Below are 15800 nucleotides of genomic sequence, written 5' to 3' on the forward strand. Positions count from 1 at the left end.
TAAGATATAGTCCTGTTTTGAATTTCCATTCCACTCTTTCTCTACTTTAAAAAAAGGTGAGGATCTTAAGATTTCGGTTGGCCAGAACCAATGCTACATGAATAAGCTTTAGTCCGTGCCTCCCCATGACCATCTTTTCCATATCACAATAAGCTTGGGCCACCCCAAATCCTACATCTACACCTCCAGAGAGAGTGCCTTCTGTAAAAAGGCCATTATAGCATGTGTGGCCCAATGCTGCTTTCCGTGGTAGGTCATCGTCAACAAAAAAATCAGAACCTTCCTCTGGAAAAGTTTAATGAGGGAGGAAATGACTTTACATCACAGGCTACAGCTTTGTCCTTTCAGGAAAACACTAGCTTTATAGATGTACATCACGTTCATGATAGGAGAGTCAAGGCTTAAATTAGGCCTTCATTCCTGAAGGGAGAATCTGTTTGCAGTAGTCTGGATGTATTGAGCATGACAAGAAAATGTGTTCACTAGTATTTCAACTGGGATCTTTCAAAAAAGGGGAAAATATGATAGTAAACTTTGTACACCAGGGTAAAAGTCCCAGATTACAATTTGCTGTGATCTATCAGCATTCTCGGGAGTCTTGCTTGACCTCATATGGCTATTACCTAGCCATATTCAAAATATAATTGGAGTAATACGTAACGCAAATGATAAAAGGGTGGCAAATGGAGTCTGGTAGAAATATATAGAGTACTAAATCTACCATTTTCAATATAAAATAAAAATATTTTTAATTCTATAACAAATCCATTTGCAAAGGCAGGTCTGAAGGTAGGGAATACGTGGGCTCCTATATTAGCTCCTTCATGGATTATCTCACCATGGATACTTTTTGTACTGCATCCACTTTTCTTAGATGACAGGAAGAGAACTTCAGAAAGTGAGAGAACAAATGAGAAAAATTGGAATGCAGGGTGTAAACTGGCTTTACAGTCAACAAATACAGGCGACTCTCCACTTTCACAGGGGTTACGTTCTAGGCAACGCACACTAAAACACCTCCAAGTGCCCTCTCTGCTGCTTTCTTGAATCGAGACCAAAAATAATGTGTCTAAAAAACCCCCACCTCAACTAGAATTGAAGCTCTGGGGCCGTCTGGAGAACGTGAAGGAAACCTGCTGCTGCTGCTGCTGCTGCTGCTGCTGCCGTCTCTGTGCTATCCCCCCGCCATCAGCTGTTGGGCAGGGAAGCTGAGCTGCCCCTCAGGTCTCTCTGGGGTTTCCTCCAGCCCCACTGAAGTCGTCTTGGGGCTCTGGGGAGGGCCTTCTCACAAGCCCCAAGGACACTCCAGTGCTCTCCCTCCATTTCCTGGCCCTGCACATATACATGGTCATGCACGCATTGATCACGCATAAGTGGGGGGTCACCTGGAGTGTCTCTTACATCACACCCTGAAGTTAAACTGCAAAGTGCCACAAGACTTTTTACTCTATTGGAAAATTTGATTTTACATATAGATGAACATACCAAAAAATCTTTATCTACACTCTTATCAAATAATGAGTTAACAATTAGAGGTTGTAACTCCTTGAAACATCGGTGGGAATGAGATTGCAGAGGTAGATTGGAATAATTTGTGGACTAAAAAACCACTAAAATCAGTATCTAAACTCTGATACGAGAAAATACATTTAAATTATTACATGGGTGGCATTTGACACCATTACAATGTAGGTATGTTAATAAAACAATCCCACCTTTGTGCTGAAGAGGCTACAATAGTATAGGTACAACATTTCACATGTGGGCATGTGAACATATATGCCCTTCTGAGAGAGGGTATTTACAGATATGAGCTATATTACAGGTCAACATGTTGAATGTACCACAAGTTTGGAAACTATTTTAAAGACGGGCAATCTGACCTTTGCTATAAAGAACCAAAAACTTTTTTAGTAGCAGCATGCCTACTAGTGGCACAGAATGGGAAAAGATTGGAACACCAGTGTATTTCTCATTGGGGGAAAAAGTATGGTTTATTGCTGTATCAGAAAAATTAACAAGGAGATTACATGCATTGTAATATTCAATATATGTGATATCTTTAATTTTTTTATATAGATGATTTTGTTGAACTATTGCATCCTTATATAAAATACTGATAACCCTTCTTGTAATTGTTATATATTGGGAATCAATAAATCTCTTTTTTTTTAAAAAATCCCAATCCACAAGTAATCTCTGTATCTTTACAGTCAAGACTAGACAGTAAGAGCAGCCTTGTCTCTTTCCTTTCTTCCTCCAGAACCTGTTGTTTGTCCTTATTACCACATTCAAAAGAGATGCTGGTGATTTTATCACTACATATATATATATATATATGTATGTATATGTGTATAATATGAGATTGTGTTTGCTAGTTGCTTGCTTTTTTTAAAAAAGGCTTTTCTATTGTATTATTTTTCAGTGCCCAAAGAGGATTAGTTTTTGCAAGGTGTTAAGTGTTAATAAAGAAGAAATTCTGGGCCTCTTCAGATGAGCACTTGTATGACGGTGCTCCCACATCTTGGGGTATTCTCATGCTATCCATGTGTCACAGGAAGGCAGCACACGGCAGTTCTCAGACCACAAACCTCATGATGTAGGAAGAAGTGCATAAAATGCAAGGAGCTGGCGCAGGAAAAAAAAAAGAACCCCTGGAAGATCCTATTTATATGCTCATCAAATTTTATCTGTTGCTCTGAATGAGAGCTTCTGCTGAACTGTATATCCAAAAATTAAATTTTGTTAAAGGAACTGCTTCATTTCTACCCTGGGAAGCAAGAATTATAGGGACAAATTTCCATTCCATTAATGAATTACATAAAATGTTCATTGTCCACAACGTATGCTAAGATAGACACAGGTAATGTTATTCAAACTCCAAGGTTGTCCACAAGATATATTCACAAGCATACCCGAGGCACTTTTGGAGGTACCATGTGGAAAAATTTGTATTACAAAATTTGTGTATACAAGCTGTAGTCCCCAAACTATTAGTTGCATCATGACAATAGTTTCTGAGGCTGCCAAGGCACAAAGGCAATGCAGTTTTTACAGTATTGGTGCATTAGTTTTCCAGTTATACCATACAACTTCATCCCATGCTATTCTGGAAACAGCAGTAGAGTCATAAATAAATACGCTTTAGGATAAGTATTTTTGGGTTGCGCTCTGCGGAAACCTGGAAGTAATGGAGCGCATTACTTCTGGGTTTTGGTGCTCGTGCATGTGCAGACGGTCAAAATGACATCATGTGCATGTGCGGAAGCGGCAAAACACGACCCGTGCAAACGCGTCTTACGTTCTGTTCAGGATGCAAACAGGGCTCCGGAACAGATCCCGTTTGCATCCCAAGGTACCACTGTAACCTTAAAAAAGAATCTTCCTGTAGCTATTCCCTTTGCCTTTCTAAACAGATATGGGAGCCATTTACTTTGAACAGTTCAAGAAAGCAACGTTATGAAAGTGGTGCAAAAGCTGAAGTGAAAAAATGCAGCATAGTGTCTCCTCAATGTGGTTTGCTTCTTGCCATAATAGGAAATTGTTGATTAGTAGAGCTGATGACGAATCTGTTGAGCAGCAAGGCTTTTCCAAGGTTTATCCCAGAGCATGAAGGGCTGTGGTCTTCCGCAACAGTCGCTCAGTCAATGGTGAATTTGGTCTCAGCTCATCACGTTCTAGAAGGAGGCACCTGAAGGTGAAGAGTATAAATAATAATAATAATAATAATAATAATAATAATAATAATAATAATAATAATAAATTTATCGCTGCCCATCTGCCTGGGGTGCAGCAGCCACTCTGGGTGGCTCCCAACAAAAAATAGTAAAAACACAATACAGCATCAAACACTAAAACTTCCCTGAACAGAATCCTTTGACTGGTCAATGGTCATCTAAGTTAACAGGCCCACTCCATTGTTACTGTTTTTTGTAAAAGCCTCTCCATTAAGAGCTCAAGTTACTTAGTTTAATGCTTTTGAGAACTGCATCCCATAAGAAGCTCCAAAGTGATTTATATAGTAATAAAAATCACGTTAGGAGCAGTGCTACCTTACCACTGCATCTTATCGATATTTCATCTACATTTGTGAAACAAACAAAAACCCCTAATGATAAAGCACTTACCAATTCTATGACATTAAATTCAAGAGTAGAAGATGTACTACAGTGGTACCTCCAGTTACGACTTTAATTCGTTCTGGAGGTCCGTTCTCAGCCCAAAACCACTCGTAACAAGAGGGACGCTTTCACTAATGGCGTCTCCCGCTGCTTGGGGCCCTCTGGTATATTATACCAAACATTTATTTTATTTATAATTTTTATTTGCAATATTGATATTACACACATACAAAAAGAAATACAGTTATACAAATAATACAAATCACCTTAACTAACATGTACCCAAAAATGAATAATAAAAAGAAAAATACAAAAATACAAAAAAGAAAAAGTAGGAAAAGAAAAAATAAAAATATCAAAAGAAAAAGAAAAAAGAGAAAAAAATTTGACTTCCTTCAACTACTACATGGTTCCCATAATCTCATATTTTTGGTTGTCTGTAATCATTTTAAACTTTGTGGAGAGATAATTTGTTTACCTGTGGAGTTTTTAATCTAGACTGAGCCAATCGTAATTTGGGGAACCTACCTTCTTCATATAATTTATAAAGACATCCCATTCTCTCCTGATTTTTTCATTTGATTGATTTCTTACTATTTCAGTTAGTTTCGCCAATTCAAAATATTTGCTTAATTTTAGTAACTATTCGCCTTTTGTTGGAATTGTATTGCTTTTCCAGTATTTTGCAATTGTAATATTATAGCAATCATGACAAAATGGGTTCTTGAGGGTATTCTGACACAGAACCACTTTTAATGTTCCAGAAAAGCAGGGCGAGATAAACTGTGAGCGAAATATAATGCTTAGCTTCTTCTTTCCAAGTCTCTTTGAAAAGAGAGAAATGTGTGTTGTCAGAATGTCATGTACAAGATCTACACTTCTCTGCTTTGAGTGGGACGTGGTGAGAAGGGAGGAAGTGCAGACCACGCAATCTTTCTTCTTTTGCTTCTTTTTTGGAGTGTTTAAAATGGCTCACAGTGATGCTTCCTCCCCACTCAAAGTGCTTCTCTCCCGGCAAGTCAGCGGACAGCCAGCCCTATCAGACAACAGTGCACTGAGTCAGCGAGCTCAAAACTTACTAGTTCTGTTGGGTGCCAGGACTGAGTAGTGGACCTAGCCTGTGCCAGATGAGGACAAAACCCTCCCTGGAACACCCGAGAGACCAGGGGCAATGGAGCAAGTTGGAACCAAAGGTGTGAACCAGAGAACTCTTCCTAGTTTCCTGCTGGAAACATATCTCCATATATATCATCCATAAGGAAAAAGAGAGAAAGACACAACACAATGGCAATGTGTTGAATTGCCTAGAAGGCATGATAAAAAAGCCCATGGCAGAAAAGGAGAAAGGGGGTTGAGTTTTGTTTTCTTACAGGATAAGCATATGGAGAGCAGCTTTCACCAGCCTAGTGCCTTGTTGGCAGGTTCTATCAGCTTCCCTCACTTCTTGTAATAGAACTTTATCAATGCCCCGGTGGTTTTCTGTGCTTTGAGCTTCATTGCAGAGTACACCCAGATATCTAAATGAAGAAGTTTGTTCTATAGACTGCTGATCCAAGCACCCTCTGTAACTAGGATTGTGCCTGCCAAAAATCACAATCTATAGACAGACCTTCCTGTTTACAGTAAATGTTGAACACCTCCAAGAGATTTTTGAGACTCAGTTGGGAAGAGAGAGGATCACTAAATCACTTTCATACATAAATATGGAGATCTTTCTCTTCCTAATATTACTGGAGAGGGGGAGTTTGCATTGGCTAAATAAGGCACCAAATCATTAATATAAAAGTTAAAGAGAGTGGAAGCCAGAATGTGACTGTGCTTTACTCCTTGTGACATTTAAAAAGCATCAGTCAAACCACCACTTAAACCAGGGGTCAGCAAGGCTTACCAGCCATGGGCCGGATCACTCCCATGGAGATTGTCTGTGGGCAGGACCAGCGCAGCGCGACACCGGAAATCGCATCTGTGCATGTCTGTGGCACCAGAAATCACTTCTGTGCATGCCCAGACAACGAAAATCATGCCTGCGCAGAAGTGATTTTCAGCACCTGGACATGTGCAGAAGTGATTTCTGGTATCTGTGTGTGCACAGACGTGATTTTCGGTGCCGCTTGGCGAGTCCCCACACTGCATTGCGTTGGTTTAGCATAGCATGTAGAGGACTTGTTGAGCGGGCGGCTCGTGGGTCAGTAAAAGGGTCTTCATGGGCCAGATCTCATTGCCGACCCCTGATTTAAACCTACTCTGACCCTCATTTCTGTGTTGCTCTACAGTGGTACCTCGGGTTACATACTCTTCAGGTTACAGACTCCACTAACCCAGAAATAGTACCTCGGGTTAAGAACTTTGCTTCAGGATGAGAACAGAAATCACGTGGAGGCAGTGGGAGGCCTCATTAGCTAAAGTGGTACCTCAGGTTAAGAACAGTTTCAGGTTAAGAATGGACCTCCAGAACGAATTAAGTACGTAACCAGAGGTACCACAGTATAATTATTAGATCAATAGCAGAAGTCTGCAGCTGATGGCTAACATAAGCAGAACATTCACATTCCCCCCAAGGGGATATAAACAGGTAGGGCTGCCATAGTTTCAATAGAACAAAATTGCTTCAACTGGGCAGATTCCATCCTTCCTCCCTTCACTGGCCATTGCCACCCACCACCCACATTTATACATCCCAATGCTTAATTCAAGCAATGATCAGAAATTTGTATTTTTCAGAAGGTGGCACTTACCTAGCAAGTTTTTGGTTAGCTTTAGATTTACATTTCAAAGCAGCATGAATCAGTAACTGGGCAAAAATATCTCTCTGGAAAAAAAGATAACAGCATAAGATAAGTTATGGGGGATTGGCATTGGGAGAGAAATCCCAATTGCTAACCATTTATCCATAACTATAGTTTGGATTTGCTACTGTTTTTGTGTTCACTTGCCTGTTAGTTCCTTTAAATACCACATGGAACAGTAAATTAATATTGCAGCCCAAATTCCCTGAGTACATTGCTGGTAAAGTGATTTAACAAAGGCCACCAAGGGCTCATTTTGCCATCAATGAATACCAGTCAATACGAATTTGCTTCTGTTATATAGTACCTGTCAGGCACGCCAAGTAGAAGGGGCCCCTCAAAATTTTCAATGAAGGGGAGACTCCTCACAAAGTTCCACAACGGCCAGATGCACACACCATGGGGCATCTGAGCAACACACCAGCCTGCCCCGTGGTGATGTCAGCACACTAGGAGGCATGCATGCATGGCACAACCACACTGCGGGATATACTGACATCATGCATGCACACAGCAGGGTGTGCTTACGTCATGTGCACACTCCATGGGGAATGCATACATTGCATGCTGACAAGGCAGTGCACGTGATACCTATTGCCACTGATCATAGGGAAACAGAGTAAGACGGAAATTGTTGGGGAAGATCGGACTGCATATCAACTATCTATTATATTTGGTATATGGGTGTAAGCTGCGAAACAGGTAAGTGCCGGCTCAGTTCACCAGATGGCTCAGGAGAGGAAGCAATACAAAATGCTTTAGATGCTCAAACATTCCAAATGCACCATTCAGGCAACTACTCATTGATGCAGGGGTTATATTCCAAGGCATCACATGTGAAATCCTGTATATTGGGAACACCATTGAAAAAGCCTGAAAATACTCTCTAAACCCCTGGAAACCCTTTAAAAACCCTCTTGCTCAATCACCTTGCTCAAGAATGGAAGATTTGAGACTGGGCCATATTGACCAGGTCCAAAGATGCTTTTTAAGAAGCAGCTTAATAACTGCCTTTTCATAGCATTCAGAGGGTGGCAGCATTTGCCCTCGGTGATCATCTTTCAACCAGCGTGAAAGAATGGTTGCTTATTATGTCTACATTTGTAGAGTTACAGAGAGACTATGAAGCAGAATGGGAGCAGCTTCTAGCAGGAAAACATAGGGGGAGCTCAAGCTGTCAAGCTCTGGGCATCTATGGAGCCACAGAACAGTTCTGACATGGAGTACTCAACTAACCCTAATACAATGACTCTTTTTAGAACTTGTTTTCAAAGCTGAAGCTATGCCTTCGCTGTGCCCTCACCCACTCCTGATGAGACGACTCTGGCCTCCATTCTTCATGCTTTAATGTCACTCCGCCAACTATGAACAGAACAGTCAACAAACTGAACATTAAAAAAATGCTCTCACCTGAGCATTGCTCCCTCCTATTTCGACAATTTGGTAGCGAATGGGATACAGTAATTCCACTGCCTTGTCATAATTGCCATTATCAAACTCTACAAATGCTTTCAAAAGAGGCAGCCCTAATTTTGGAACTAAGTTTAGCTCATGGTTTTCATCAGGTTCCCTGGAGAAGGGAAAGAGAGGGAGAAGTGAAAAAAGTAGATCAAAATATTTATAAACCAATAAGTTGTTGGTGAATTTGCACATCCAGATACTCAGAACTCTGGCAGAAAACTGAACACCTATTTAACAAAACGGTCCAGAATATAATTACTGTAGGAATTGTGTTGTAACTAGGCTGCTTTATTTTACCTGGATGGTATTACACCACCAACCAGTTTATATCTTTAAGCAGTTTATATACAGCTGTTAAGCAACACTCATTTTGTTTGACAAAATAATACCTAATCAACACTTCAGTATGGTGTGGTGTGCACTGACAACATCTTAAAAGCATCACACGGAGACACACACTTGGGACACATGGAAGATAATGAGATGCTGGGAAGCTCCAGCCATTCCCTGGACTTATGGGACAAAATGCCACAGTATCTAATTTGCTAATCAATTCCAATTCCCCTGAGGGGTCTTCCTCTGAAACTTTAAAAAATTAACTTTAAGGTCAGCTACAATATGTTGTGGGAGAAAGAAATGCTTCCCAGGCAGATTTCCAAGTGTTCCCTTTTCAAATATCTCAACTGCAATTGTCTATCTTCATATACAGTGGTACCTTGGGTTACATACGCTTCAGGTTACATATGCTTCAGGTTACAGACTCCGCTAACCCAGAAATAGTGCTTCAGGTTAAGCTTTGCTTCCGGATGAAAACAGAAATCGTGCTCCGGCAGCGCGGCAGCAGCAGGCGGCCCCATTAGCTAAAGTAGTGCTTCAGGTTAAGAACAGTTTCAGGTTAAGAACGGACCTCCGGAACGAATTAAGTGCTTAACCCAAGGTATCACTGTACAGATCAACCTGCTTGGCCTTCTGGAGGGACATTGTTGGCAGACAATGATATATATTGCAACAGAAGATGCACAGATGATTAAGCCCGTAATGCTATGGTTATTGTTCAGTTCCACAATAGTACTGGAATGCTCTGACTTGCTCCCTTATTTATACTAGCCATCTTGCAATGGCTATTTATCACCAGTGGCTAGTTGGGGCACATTTTACTCATTTGTTTATATTTCGTATCCCGTTTTGCAGAGATTGCACAGCATTGACTCTTGCATTGTTTGGAATTTTGGCCTCATTGTGTGTGTTTGTTTTTAAAGGCACCATGACCAGGTATTCATTATTTACCCATCTTGGTGATCATTTTATGTATCTGATTAAATGGCTCTGGCCCAAAATGCTTATGTTGGGTTCAGGGCGTTGTGGGCAGTTCCCCAGCACAGGGTCTGATGCGAGGGGGTGCAAAATTGAGAAGATCAATAACAGAAGTTCCATTCTGGCCTTGCACAGGGCACCATATTACAGAAGATTACCAAAGTCTGCCCTGACGCCACAGTAAACCTTACAGCATCTTCAAGCAGTATCTTCAAGCAGCAACAAGCTATCACTTTTGAATCTCTGTTCTGGGTTCAGATAGCAAGGGCACAATGTAAGGGAGGCTGCTCTACCCCTCAGCTTGGGTCTTCCTCCCACTGCATGGCCTGAGTGCCTTTCTGAGAGAACTGCAATACTTGCCTGCTAGGGCTTAGCATTAAATTGGGCAACAGAGAAATTCCCATAATTTCATAGAATCATAGAGTTGGAAGAGACCACAAGGGCCATCGAGTCCAACCCCCTGCCAAGCAGGAAACACCATCAGAGCACTCCTGACATATGGTTGTCAAGCCTCTGCTTAAAGACCTCCAAAGAAGGAGACTCCACCACACTCCTTGGCAGCAAATTCCACTGTCAAACAGCTCTTACTGTCAGGAAGTTCTTCCTAATGTTTAGGTGGAATCTTCTTTCTTGTAGTTTGGATCCATTGCTCCGTGTCCGCTTCTCTGGAGCAGCAGAAAACAACCTTTCTCCCTCCTCTATGTGACATCCTTTTATATATTTGAACATGGCTATCATATCACCCTTTAACCTCCTCTTCTCCAGGCTAAACATGCCCATCTCCCTTAGCCGTTCCTCATAAGGCATCGTTTCCAAGCCTTTGACCATTTTGGTTGCCCTCCTCTGGACACGTTCCAGTTTGTCAGTGTCCTTCTTGAACTGTGGTGCCCAGAACTGGACACAGTACTCCAGGTGAGGTCTGACCAGAGCAGAATACAGTGGCACTATTACTTCCCTTGATCTAGATGCTATACTCCTATTGATGCAGCCCAGAATTGCATTGGCTTTTTTAGCTGCCGCGTCACACTGTTGGCTCATGTCAAGTTTGTGGTCAACCAAGACTCCTAGATCCTTTTCACATGTACTGCTCTCAAGCCAGGTGTCACCCATCTTGTATTTGTGCCTCTCATTTTTTAGATGACATCTTACTGTATTGTGCTTATTTTTTCCCTTCTTGTGCTTGTGCTGAGCTTTCATGGTATTTCTGGGCTATACATCTAAAACAAGCAAACTAACCATTTCCCAACACATCTGTTTTGTACCCGCTGATAGCAAGTATGAGAGTAACAGCCAAATCCTCTCCCCTCCTGCAGCAGAGAGAGCACCCCATTTGAGATAGAGAGGGTAGACATGTCTCACTCAGCTCCACTTGGCTCTAAATACAAAAAAAGATCTCCTTGTAGATTCTCCTAGCGTGAAGCAAGGTTGGGCAGGGGTTAGGTGCAAGGTTGCCCTCAACCCTTTGCACATCTTCTTGAAGTCTGGCAGCTCCATCTTTACATTGAGTAGAAACTCTAAGGAGGGGATTTCACATGGCATTCAGTGCCCACCCAGTCCCCTGAAAGGGGGCAAAAGCTAAGAAGAAAAAATTGCCTATTCATAAAACTGTTTGCTGCTTACTGGGTGACTTCATGAAGAGTTGCTAAGAGTTCATCAGTAGTTTTGTGGTCCTGGGCCCCTAATGAAGACATCAGAATATGAGCATCATTGAAAATCAGGATGTGATCTTTGGCATGTTTTTTTGTCAGCTGGTTTACTGCTTTCCACCTGTCACCAACCTTCAGACCTAGGAGAAAAGTTAACACGTTTTTTAAAAAGCAACTTAGAATATTAAAAAATGGCCATGCACATTTACTTCAGAGCAGACCCCACTGGAAATAGTGGGACATACTTTGGAGTAAAGATGCATAGCTTTTGCTGCAAAGCCATGGAGTGCAAAACACTTTTTTATATGTACTTTATAATATAATACTCATGCATAAGCATTTAGGACTTCTCCAGAGTGGTATTTGATTTTGAGAATATTCTGTATCATGTTTTTGACATGATAATAGTGGCTGATTTATTCTGCTTTAATTTGTTCTGCAATGCTTCCACATTATTGCTGTCTGGAGGACTATAGCACAACAAAAGTAGTACAAAAAACAACAACTCTCAGAATATTTGTTGTATGAAAAATTATGGGATTTCAGCAGGACGATGCAGGATTGGAAATGAAGGAGCATGATCGCCCCAAGAGATCTGCAGGTGCAAGTCTTGAAAGTGGAATCACATATGACTGTCCTGAACACAAATCACTAGGCATATGCAATAAAAACGATGTCTGGAGGATCCTTTACTGGCTATATGGATTCATGTCTCAGTCATTGTTGACTGGAAGCTGCCTCTAACCCAATTCAGTTGGTCTGGGTACCCAATACGTTGAAACAAAACAAAAGAGAGGGAGGGGCAGAGAAAAGTAGCCAAGAAAATTGTGAGATTTGCTATAGTATTGATCAGGTCAGCTCTTTTTCAGTCCTTCTTCTGTTTAGCCAGGGAAGGGAGTGAAAGGTAGAGCAAAGAGATTCAAATGTATAAAAGAAAAAGAAAACTGTTGCCAGCCTAAATAGGCAAGAGCACAGCCTCTTCAGAGTTTCTCTTTTACCTTCTAACTGAAGCCGATACAGCATGGAGCAATTGTCAACAACATCCAGCATGGTTCCACTCAACTGGCACCTGGGAGCAATCTGTAAACCACAAAGCATTGAGAATTTGGATTGGCCTCACAGTCCAGATTTAAAATTTCTAATATTCTCCTTAAGTAAGCCGTGCTTTAGGAGACAGCTATCTTGCACTTTGCACTTCCTCTATCCCCTTGTGAACCTCTGAGCAGCATCCATGTCAGAAGAGTTTATCCTCCTCCTCCTCCTCCTCCTCTTTACGCAGACTCTTTTTTGCTGCTGCTTCTCCATCTCCAGTTTTTCTAATTCAATAAGGGAATGTTCTTTCACAAAACTGATTAGAAAGTCTCATTGGGAGAGAGAGAGCACCACATACCTTTGCTGTTCTTGTTGATCCAAAACCACATATAAAAATTAACAGAATTAATAGAAGTTACATGTTTCTTTGGAAGATTGAAATAGCCCAACAAATGCTTATGATAGGAAGAAAGACATGGGTGTTGATAAAGATACAAGGTACTTTCTATTTCACATACACAGAACTATAGAAAAGCTACTTCTCAGATTGCCGGGCCAATGTGTATCAGGAAGCTAGGATGTGCCAGCAACACACCTCCTTTAGCAACCCATAGTGCAATTAATGCCCAAATTGTGACCTGGCCATAGCAATGCCCCATGTAACAATGGGAAGTCTCATGTGAGAGATGAATCAAATAACGAAAAGGATTCTGTGAGCCCAAGGCCCCACAGAGGAGCCTCTGAAGGGAACCTGCAATTCTGCAAAATCCCTGCCTGAAAGCTAACCTTCCCAATCGAGGCAGAACATTTCCTGCCCACTGAGGAGACTCAACAGTTGTACCTCTGTGTAAATTGCTACCTTGAGTTTGCCTTCTTTCAATAAGAATGAATGTCCAGAGCAATAATTTCTACAAGGAGTTATTTCCTTCTGTTACATACTCCCAGGGAAAACCTTTCTAATGGAACAATGCAGAGTACTTCCAAATTTACTTCAGAAGAAAGAAGAGTGCATCTCAACTATCAGAAACAACATTTTAGTGCAAACTCAAGAGAGTTCAAAACAGATGAACTATCCAACCCCCCAAACACTTGAACTACGCTTTCATCTTACAAAATCAAGGTTGTAAAGCAGAGCTATGTATATTCTGAGCTAAAACACTTTTTAAAAAATGTACCAAATTGGCTCAAATTCTGCAACAAAGTAGGTTGGATTATCAAATCTGCATCTATTATGTTGTATCTGGCTAATGTTGTAAAATCAAGCATGAGCCTGCAATCCTATACACACCTACCAGAGTGTAATTCCCCTTGAAGCCAGGACTTAGTTCTGAGAAAATATGTTCTTCCTGGTGCTGAAATTATAGTTATTTTAATGGGGAGTGAAAATGCCAGCCTATATACAGCAGAAGGAAAGGCACAAATATGGTTTCATGTGTCCGTTAACTATGCTGCTCATACTTACATGAGTGTCATAAATTGTCAAAGCAGCCTCGTAGTCACCCTACAAGACCAAGGAGGATTTCATTTTATTCGTGCATTTGCAAACAGTCAACTCATCATATTGTAACTTCTGTAATTACCATGCATTGGGATCAATAAATTAGACTACAGTGGTACCTCGGGTTACATACACTTCAGGTTACAGACTTCGCTATCCCAGATATAGTACCTCTTCAGGATGAGAACAGAAATCGTGCGGCAGCAGCGGGAGGCCCCATTAGCTAAAGTGGTGCTTCAGGTTAAGAACAGTTTCAGGTTAAGGACGAACCTCCGGAACAAATTAAGTAATTAACCCGAGGTACTACTGTATCAGATTTCTGACAAACTGAAGCATGTTTTAAATGTGCAGGTAAAAGAAAATGTAGTTTTGTTGGTGGGTGGGGGCACTGCACAGTGGCTACAAAGTCACCACCCTTTGTCCCCAGGGAAACAGCTGCTTCAATGTTGAGGTATACAACCCAAGGTACTGTCCGCCACCGGAATGCAGCCAGCCCCTGGGAGTAGATTATCCCCAAGGGAGTGCAGCTCCCCATGGAGAGGAAAAGCCATACCATGATCTCTAGCCATACCCACAAGTTGCTTCTTTATGTGTTGTTCTAATGGGGCTTCCCATGGCATCTACTGAAGGTTCATGCCTATTTAGCCTGAGCAGTGCTGCAGAATGGTATGAAAGCACTTCATTTTCTAAACCCTCATTCAGCTGATTTTAGCGAAGATAATTGCAAGTGACTCGCAGGCAGACACAACCTTACTATAGAAATGGGCTATCACATGTTATCATGCTGTGTTGCCATTGGTTTTAGTGTATTCAAATGAGTTCTATATGTTCATAAAATAATTATACATTGCTTTGAGCACTTAAATGGAAAGGAAGTCGGCCTGGAGATCAAATTCACTGCTTCTTACTAATTAAAGTCTTTAACTGTAGACAGAAACAAGAGGCACCCTGTCATTCTGCAGAGCATTCAGGGCAGAAAAGAATTTAAAGACCCTAGCAAATATTTTGACCTCACCATGGATCACTATCTGGTTTTCCCAGCTGTAAAGAATAATTTATCACATTCCTGCACTGGTTGGCGGTGATGAGAGAGTGCAAAATATGAGGCGGTAGTGTACTTGTTCCCAAGTATGAGAAAACTTCAAGTCAGGTATCCAATACGAAGAAAAATGTCAATGCTCTCTGTTTGTAACAATTTTTGTGTGAATGTGAGAAACAAATATATTAAAGAAACTAAAATGAGATAAGGAACTTAAGTGTAAGGGTAGTCAAAGGATGAAAGGTGAAAGGATAGCAGCAAATGAAATGCATTGAAAGGATTTTCTTGCAGACTCAATACAGTTACAGAAGCATCCACATACCTTTTCAATAAAATACAAAGCCCAGTGCCAGTAGTTATGGCAAGCAAGCATGTCGCTATCCTGCAAAAGATGAAAGAATGATGAATAAATGTTAAACATAGTTTTTTAACGGTCTACCATTAAAATGTTACAGAATGTTAACATCAGAAAGTAATCATAGATTGTCTAAGGGAAACTCTAGCATTTAGACTTGGCTAGTACAGTAGTACCTCGGGGTACATACGCTTCAGGTTACAGACTCCGCTAACCCAGAAATAGTACCTCAGGTTAAGAACTTTGCTTCAGGATGAGAACAGAAATCCTGCTCTGGTGGGGCGGCGGCAGCAGGAGGCTTCATTAGCTGAAGTGGTGCTTCAGGTTAAGCACTTAACCCGAGGTACCACTGTAATGAAAAAAAAAGAGAGCTCCAATATAATGATCAAAATTAGGTTTTGAGAGCAAAACATTAAAGCATGCCAGAGGAAAAAAACTTTCCTATATTTGGGAACAAATAGCTAATTTAAATAAAGCATCTCATTCTTAGAACTGGAACCTGGCAAACACAGTGACCTGAGAATATGAAATAGGGATTAACAAACTAG

General features: G+C 41.1%; 1 protein-coding gene and 1 long non-coding RNA gene across 10 annotated transcripts in view; one reads left to right on the forward strand and one right to left on the reverse strand.

Moving 5' to 3' along the window:
* The window catches only part of LOC310844659, a 153743-nt gene that overhangs the window by 70480 nt on the left and 67463 nt on the right, over positions 1-15800 (forward strand). The gene's annotated exons all lie outside the window — the stretch shown is intronic.
* Positions 2878-15800, reverse strand: part of TTC38 (tetratricopeptide repeat domain 38) — a 72848-nt gene continuing 59925 nt past the window's right edge. For 2 of the 9 annotated variants that reach the window (XR_014564196.1, XR_014564198.1), the window contains exons 8-15: positions 15220-15279; positions 13823-13861; positions 12327-12408; positions 11303-11468; positions 8318-8477; positions 6857-6930; positions 3434-3691; positions 2878-3304 (exon numbers count right to left, since the gene is read on the reverse strand). Coding sequence is in view for 5 of the 9 variants with exons in the window: in XM_083738792.1 (XP_083594918.1) it covers positions 3598-3691; positions 6857-6930; positions 8318-8477; positions 11303-11468; positions 12327-12408; positions 13823-13861; positions 15220-15279 (675 nt within the window). In the remaining 4 variants the exon portion in view is untranslated. Of the gene's footprint in view, positions 6389-6604; positions 6931-8317; positions 8478-11302; positions 11469-12326; positions 12409-13822; positions 13862-15219; positions 15280-15800 lie in introns of all 9 variants that reach the window. The other 7 variants (XM_083738792.1, XM_083738793.1, XM_083738795.1 and 4 more) reach the window with 5 other exon arrangements.

This window comes from Podarcis gaigeae (assembly GCF_964106915.1).
Source record: "Podarcis gaigeae genome assembly, chromosome: 5".
Taxonomy (NCBI): Eukaryota; Metazoa; Chordata; class Lepidosauria; order Squamata; family Lacertidae; genus Podarcis; species Podarcis gaigeae.